Source organism: Zea mays, chromosome 3 (assembly GCF_902167145.1).
Source record: "Zea mays cultivar B73 chromosome 3, Zm-B73-REFERENCE-NAM-5.0, whole genome shotgun sequence".
In the NCBI taxonomy this organism is placed as follows: domain Eukaryota; kingdom Viridiplantae; phylum Streptophyta; class Magnoliopsida; order Poales; family Poaceae; genus Zea; species Zea mays.
Window position 1 is genome coordinate 118,291,763 of NC_050098.1, and position 7,865 is coordinate 118,299,627.

A 7,865-nucleotide genomic window follows, 5' to 3' on the forward strand; every position below is an offset into this window, starting at 1 on the left:
TCAAATTTCAATTTAAGTTATTTCTTATTTTCAACTCACCATTATATGTATACTAATATTATTGTTAATTTAAATGCACAAGCAATCCAAAACTCCAGCATGATGCACAAGTTGTTCATGTGTCTTTTGTTATTTATTCTCTTTTAGGAGTGGGTGTTCTCATATGATAATATGTGGAGACAAAATACACAAGAGTGTTATCCCTGTTTTCTATGGTCTACAACTTTGGGTATTACAGAAAATTATGACAGGTTTTGGGAGTTTTCATTACATGCACACAAATTTTGAATGATATTTTCGTTCCCACATCATACACGTAAAAGTTGGATGGTGATACCGCGCAAAGCATAAATCGTTATAGAAAGTTGTATAAATACCTACACGGTACATCATAATTAATGAAAAAATTCTAGTATGGGATCAACCAACAATAGCATGCATAAAAACAAAGGATTGGAGGAGGTCGTCGCTGGAGGACGCCACCAAGGCCACCAGATCGGAGGAGTTGGTCACCGAAGGATGTCTGAACAGCCATGCGGACCGCTGTCCCTCGTAGCCCGCGCCTCGTGCAACCGCCGACGCTGCTGGAGCCATCCGCGCCTCATGTGGCCACCGCCGCTGGAGACGATCATGCCTCGCGCGATCGCCGGATGGGGCCGTCGCTGCCGTGCGCGCTCGGGGAACCTCCGCCATCGCGCACGCCTTTGGTCGTCGCCGCCACACGAGCCTATGGCCCCTTGCGGCTCCCTAGGCCATGGACGGTGCTCGCGCCTTCGGGGTCACCGTCGCCGCTCGCTCCTCGGGGAACCGCCACTACCGAGCGAATTGGGCGTCGTCGCTCGCTCGCGCCTTCCAGACCACCATCGCCGCTCGTGCCTCGGGTAACCACCGCTACCGCGCGGACGGGGGTGTCGTCACTCATGAGGTTGGATAGGGAGCATCAAAAAATAAACCCTAGCGGCATGTGGTTCCTTTTATAGACGCCCGGACGTGGGGCGGCTAAACCGGATGGCACCATTGGACCAAGGCTTCCTCTAGTTATTGGAAACCCATGTCTCATAATATATATATATATATATATTCTTTGAACGGGCACAACAGGCTACTAAGGCAGAGGCTAGTCCAGATGACAATGAGGGAGGCAGGGCGACTTCGGTGCTTGAGGACATGGACCCTTTAGAGAATTGCTAGTGCTACAACATCGAAGGAGTCTAGGATGAGTGATGGTTATTCGAGTGGTCCGAGTCAGGTTGCCCGATTATAGTGATAGACACTTCTTGGTGATTATGTAGTCAGTTGCTGACTTTGGAACTAGATGGTTGCGCAGGTTCCGCTAATGGGGCTTATAAAGCGCAAAAACTTGGATTCTTTTGATGTGCGGGAGAATGATGATGTTGTGTTTGTAGATTGTCAGAGTCCATCAATTGACTCCAATGTGTTTTATGAAATTTTTCCATTTCGAAGAGTCGTTAGACATAGAAGGTTATCTTGCCCATTTTGTGGTATTAGATGAGGCATCTTTAGCCCCTCCAGGTGTTTGTGAGGGGTCAGCCTCTTTGGTTGTGTGCAAGGGGGCGAAGTATTTGGGCGTAAAAGGGGGACACTAGAGGTCAGGAAAGCGGCCACCCAAAGAAATTTTAAGTTTGGGAGGTACCAAAGCGACGAAGACTCCTCGAGGTGCTCGGAAGAGAGCTAGTCTTGTTGCCATGACTGATATGTTCGTTGGGCTTCCTCATAGCCCTTGTATTCACAAAGATGAGCTTTTTCCTTGGATGGACTACCGATGAGTTCAACATATTGCCGTGGGGATATTTAGAGCTCAACCTCCTTATAAAAACTGAGCCAGTCAGTCGATGTGATATAGTTTTTTGCGATTGATTGCAGGCGAAGCCTACTTATATGTATGTGTTGTAATAAAGCATTCTTTGTTTGGTTGTGTTTATTGAGGTCGTCGATCGGCAACCCTTTGGCGGAATGCTGCCCTCGCTCGCCCCCCTCTTGTCGATTGGTGACTGAAGCAGGACTATAGATTAAGGACCGTTCAATGCCTGTTGAGGTTACACCCATCTATGTCGATTAAGGACCGTTCGATGCATGTTGAGGTTGAGACTTTGCAAGTAGCTATATGCTCTGGTAAGCCAGAACCTACGTATACCATTACATGAAAAGGCAACCACGCATAGGACATGGGTGATGGTGAGAGCAGCGTGTACCCATCATGCGACCGTCCAAGATGGCGTAGGAATTGTGGGATGTTGTGGTCTCGGGTTGCGCGGACCTGTTCATGTTTAGGAGGATCCGTGAGAAAGGTTGATATATGTAGGGTTTTGACATGCATATATCACCATAAGAAATATATATGATGTATTCTATTCCCTCCTCTTTTTCTTATGTTTTTAAAGAAGATTTTAACGAGACGTAAAGATAACATATATTGGACCGAGGGTCGGGGGCTTTGTTCCTCTTACTAAAGTTTAGTTTATGTCACATCGGATGTTTGAATGACAATTATGAGTATTAAATATAGTCTAGTTATAAAACTAAGTATATAGATAAAGACTAAACGGTGAGATGAGTTTGTTAAGCCTAAGTAATCCATAATTATCAAATGCTTATTGTAGCATCATATGAATGAATCATGGACTAATTAGGTTTAATAGGTTTGTCTTGTCATTTAGTCCTTATTTATGTAATTAGTTTTATAATTATACTATATTTGATATTGACATTCAAATATTAGATGTGACATATAATAAACTTTAGTGAGGTGAACCAGACAAATGTGAAAACAAGACTATGATGGAGTTTTCATGAGATTGCTGGGAGACTGTGAACATCAGACTCCTTTCTCTCTCTCTAAAAGGAGGTGAATGGAGAGCTGAAGAGGAACATCCACATCCAGAAAATGTATATGTGTACACCAGATACAAGGAAATGAAGAACTCTCATTCTGATCGCGTGCCTCTGTTCTTACGTGCAATGAACAGATTTCTCAACAGGTTGGAGCACTGCAGATTATTTGTACCGTGGAGTTGAGCGACCGTTGACAGGAACGCAAGTAGGAGTAGGTGCCTTTCTGATGGGAGTTGCCACCGCTACAGCAGTCGGCAGCCGGCCGTTGAGAAGAACCACGGAACGGAACGGAACGGACAGAGAACGTGCCAGTGCGGCGGATCATCAAGACCGGCCAGAACCAGAAACCAACGCCCGCGCGATGCATGCTCCCGCACTAAATGCATGCACGGCGGCACCATCACTCTCCAAGAACATCCGGACCCTGTGACTGTGACTGTGCGTCTGTGCCTGCGCTAGCTAGCCGTTAGTACAACAGCACCAAACCGGAGACGAGCAGCGGTAATGGCGGCCGGGTCGTCATCGTGCTCTCCGGTCCTCCTCCTCCTACTACTCTTCCTCGCCTCGTCCGGCGCCGGCGCAGGCGCAGGAGAGGCTTCAACGACGTCGACGTCGGCCCCGGTGCCAGCCCCTGCCTCGGCACTGGACCAGGTGTGCGGAAGGCTGGGCAGCTACTACGTGACGCCGTCCCTCTGCGAGTCCGCGCTCTGCGCCGACCCGTCCGCGCCGTGCCGCGCGGCGCGGGACGCGCCCACCGTGGCGGCGCTCGCGGCCAGGCTGGCGGCCGACAACGCCACGGCGGCCAGGGACAGTATCGAGGCCGTTTTCTTCCCATCTTCGTCCTCGTCCTCCGCCGCCGCGGCCGCGCAATCGTGCCTGCAGCTGTACGCGGGCGCGGTGCCGGCGCTGCGGTGGGCGGCTCGGGCCGTGGCCGCGGGGCGGTACCGCGGCGCGCGGGAGGTGCTGCAGGCGGCGCAGTACGTCGCCGCGGGATGCGAGGGCATCGCGGGCGACGCGGCCGCCCCGCTGCCCCGCGAGAACGGCGGATTCGCCGACATGGCCTTCGTCGCGCACGCCGTCGTCGCCTCCATGTCCGCCGACTGATCCAATCCAACCCGCCACCGCTCGGCTTAATGCGAGAATGGCGAAGCTCGTTGTACTGCAGTGATAATCATTGCGCTGCCGCTACCATCCTGCCATGTCCTGTCCATCGGTTAATAACCTCTGAATGCGTGGTGTTTGTGTTTCCCCTGTGTAAAATTCAGTTTTCCGCTTCATCGATCTGATCTCCTGCACCTAAACCAAGCAAGTGGATGGATTGGATTCTCTTCGAGACAAAATCGATCATCGATCTTTGTTTCGAAATTTGGATGTACTGTGAAAATTACTGACGCACTTGCAGTGCAATAATGGACTGCTAACATAATACGTAAGCATGCTTCAGTCAGTCAATCCTATTCTCCTGAATCCTCAATGTGATTTTTAGTTTTTACCACCAGTAGATCTCACGACGAAGGTAATTCTAAAATACCAGAGAAGGAAAAAAAAACTGAAGCCCGAGGAGTGAGGTGAGGACGACGACGACGACCAAGCCGCATTCATTGTTTTTGTTCAACCTCCAAACGGCGACCGTTATTGTGAGGAGAACACAACTGCGACGATGCACGCAGGCGTCGCGTGCGTGCATTGATTATCAGCTCACCTACCCCTACCCCCTAACCTCACCGTTCGTGCATTGATAAAACCACGCTTGCGGATCGCTCAGACGCACAGCAAATGCCCACCAGAAAGCAAGCCATGGGCAGGAGGATCACCACCACCACGCTCCTCGCCGTGGCCGCTTCCGCGCTCTGCTTCTCATCCTGCTGCGGCGTCGACGTCAACGGCGCGGCGGACACCGTGGCCGGCTCGTGCGACGCGATCCGCGACTTCGTCGACGTGGCCTTCTGCGCGTCGCGGCTGGGGTCCGTGCCGGGCGCCGCCTCCGCGGACCTGCACGGCCACCTCCTGATGGCGGCGGACCTGGCGGCCGCGAGCGGGGTCTCGGCGCGTGACGCCGCGGCGGGGATGGCGCGGCGCGAGGGCGACGGCGGGCACCCGGCCGCGCGGGACGCGCTGGAGGCGTGCGGCATCCTGTACGGCGCGGCGTCCGTGCCCGCGCTGCGCCTCATGCGCGGCTACGCGGCGGCGCGCGCCTGGGGCGCCGCGCGCGCGCTGCTGCCGCTCACGGGCCAGGCCGGGATCGGGTGCGACGCCGCGCTCACGGGCTCCGCGCCGGCCAAGGCCCGGATGGCCGCCGCCAACCGCGAGTTCGACCAGCTCTCCACCATGGCCACGGCGCTCCTCAATAAGCTCGCCTAGATCCGGCGCCGCGCTATGGCACTCCTGCGCCCCTCCGTGGCATACTGGCATGCGTACTGCGGTGACGATCATGTGGAAACTGATGTTTCTTGTGTCGGGTCAATAGTGCAATCAACCACTGATTTCTTGTTTGTGTGTGTTTGGTTGCGTCGTAAGTAGCCTGTACAATGTACAATGCCGTTGGTTGGGCTCTCCGGCTCACAATGGCATGGTGTTGGGTTCTGTGTAAAGCCACGTTTGGTTCCTCTAAGTCACCTTCAAAACTTTAGAGACTAAATTTTAGTGTTTACTATTTTAGAGACTAAATATACCTAAACTTTAATCAGTAAAGTTTAAGAGATGGGAACTAAATGGAGCCTAAGTCTGGATTCAACAGTACATGATACCGAACACTAACATATCGTCGCTACATACTGATTTATGCTTGGTGTGTGCTCCAAGAAGACGATAGCCCCTAGATGTCGAGGTAGCCGAAGTCGAGGTGGCCGCGGTCGGGAGACACGCAGCAGAAGCCTGTTCTTCTGGAGGGGTCAACGTTCGAGCGTCAACGATCAGCGACGGCGACCAACAAAAGAGCACCAGCAGGCCGACCTTCTTGCTTCTTCGATCGTTCGTACGTCGAGGAGCCCCGCCAGGGAGGCCGATGACATCGCATGTGTCTGTGCTGGTCATGGTGGCCGCTCCCGCGACAGAATAGAAGGGGTAACTATGGATCCGGCTAGGAAGGCCACGACAGCGACGGATCCAGCCGTGTCGGTACCCTGAAACAGGGGTACCCCTTACTACAGTATGAAGACACGATACCCACGCGGCTATCTCTAGTCGCGTGGTAAACAGCGTCCGACCCCACCACGTGGGCGGCTCCGAGACCGCCACGTGGCCAGAGAAGATGATGTACTCCAAGTGAGTCCGGACCCCACGGGAAGATGCTGGACCCCTGTGTATGTATAGACCGGACCTCCGGGTAAGGTCCAGGGCCTCTACGGGCGCAACCAGACCCCTAGGATGGGTTCCAGCCCCTCTGCGTGGGGTTCGGGCCACTCACAGCAGGGTCCCGGGATTTTGGGACAAAGAATACCCAGGCCTTAATCAAGGCCAGGCGGGGGTCCAGGGCCGACACGTGTCCGGACCATACCGCGTACGCTTCTGCTCCCCGCTCAGGCGGAGACCCGATGCTGCCACGTGGCCTACTGCTCGTGACGTAAGCCAGCGGGCGGAGCCTGACGTAAGGCCTCTGGGCCGCGTGGCCTCTGCATTTATTGCGAATAAGGCGCGCCGCCTGTCCATTCCACTAGCAGGTGATGTGCTGCCTTGGCATTTAATGAGCCATGTCCATTCCACTGGAGGCGATGTGCCACCTCAGCATTTAATGAGCCATGTCCACTCCGCTGACGGGCGGCGACCAGGCCATCCCACAGGCGGCGTGCCTGTCAATTCCACTGGCAGGCAGTACGCCCGTGCTGCGACGTACACTATGCTCATCATCACTCGCGCGTTACCGAGGAGGCAGCCGCGACATATCAATATCGTATGGACTATGGACATTATGGCGCTCGGAGTTCGCCCAGGCGTTACAGGCACTAGTTACTTCCTTCCATTTTGCTCCTGGGCCCACATGTCGGGCTCAGCATCCTTGTACGTGCCCCCCTTGAGCTATAAAAGGGAGGGCACACGACATTACAAGGCAACTTCACTTAGACCCATGCTCACAGACACACTCAAGCTCTCAAACTCACAGATTCAATACAACACACAGTGGAGTGGGGTATTACGCTCCGGCGGCCTGAACCACTCTAAATCCTTGTGTGTTCTTGTGTTCGTCGATCATCTAGCGGACAGGCAAAACGCTTAGGCCCCTCCTCATCTTATAATTTAGGGCGGGTGCGTTCCGCCAACCGGCCGGAGAATTTCCTCTCCGACATTTGGCATGCCAGGTAGGGGCCTGGCATTAGGTTTTTGCTTGCTTTTCTGCTCGACACCATGGTCCACATCGTCGAGCACCATGATTTCATGCCCGAGGACTTCCCGATGGAGGAAGAGGTTGCGTCTTCCACACCGCAGGCCACCAACCGCCCTGCGCCTGGTGCTGCTGTTGTGCACTCTACGCGGCAGCACACTCCCGCGCAGACGTCCAGGGCGTCAAGGGCTGCACCTGGGGCCTTATCTGCAGCTAGGGAGTTGCTACGCCACCCTCCTAGCTCCACGGCCTCATCGAGGGCCATGAAGCAGTGGCGTCATGATGTCGACCGTCTGCTCGGTATGGCGCATTCTGGCTCGCCCAGGCCCAGGCCTCAGTCATCCCGGCGTCAACACGAGGCATCGACGTCGGTATGCTCACCCTCGGTGAGGGCCGCACCGACTGAGGACCTACGGGCGGAGCTCAACCGCAGACGTGCGGGAGAGGACGCTCCAGTCTCTCTGGAGAGGCCTGATGACCTGAGGGCAGAACTCAACCACAGGCGTGCGGGTGAGGATGCCCGCGTCTCTCTGGAGAGGGCGGGTGAGCACCGGCTAAACGTCGAGGGTCGCAACCTCGACTACGACTTCGCTGCGGTTGCACCGCAGACTCCAACGGGCGCCCGGATCCAGGCGGGTGTCCCCTTGGCCAGCATGGGCTGCGCCGCACTGGCGGATCATCTCCGCCTACCGGA

At 54.6% G+C, this 7,865-nt stretch overlaps 2 protein-coding genes and 1 pseudogene across 2 annotated transcripts; 2 read left to right on the forward strand and 1 right to left on the reverse strand.

Moving 5' to 3' along the window:
- Nucleotides 1-267: 267 nt before the first annotated feature.
- LOC109945080 (uncharacterized) lies at nucleotides 268-3,220 on the reverse strand (annotated as a pseudogene).
- On the forward strand, nucleotides 3,176-4,281 carry LOC103650464 (uncharacterized). The gene has a single exon (XM_008676055.4). The coding sequence runs from the start codon at nucleotides 3,358-3,360 to the stop codon at nucleotides 3,955-3,957; it is 600 nt and encodes a 199-aa protein (XP_008674277.1). The 5' UTR covers nucleotides 3,176-3,357; the 3' UTR covers nucleotides 3,958-4,281.
- A 340-nt stretch (nucleotides 4,282-4,621) lies between these two features.
- LOC100284445 (pectinesterase inhibitor domain containing protein) lies at nucleotides 4,622-5,458 on the forward strand. Its single transcript, NM_001157340.2, has one exon. It carries the CDS (start codon nucleotides 4,630-4,632, stop codon nucleotides 5,212-5,214), a length of 585 nt encoding a protein of 194 aa, NP_001150812.1. The 5' UTR covers nucleotides 4,622-4,629; the 3' UTR covers nucleotides 5,215-5,458.
- Nucleotides 5,459-7,865: the final 2,407 nt, after the last annotated feature.

Bases quoted from the DNA above. Each gene is read 5' to 3' on its own strand.
- LOC100284445 (NM_001157340.2), top strand. From the start codon at position 4,630: ATGCCCACCAGAAAGCAAGCCATGGGCAGGAGGATCACCACCACCACG.
- LOC103650464 (XM_008676055.4), top strand. From the start codon at position 3,358: ATGGCGGCCGGGTCGTCATCGTGCTCTCCGGTCCTCCTCCTCCTACTA.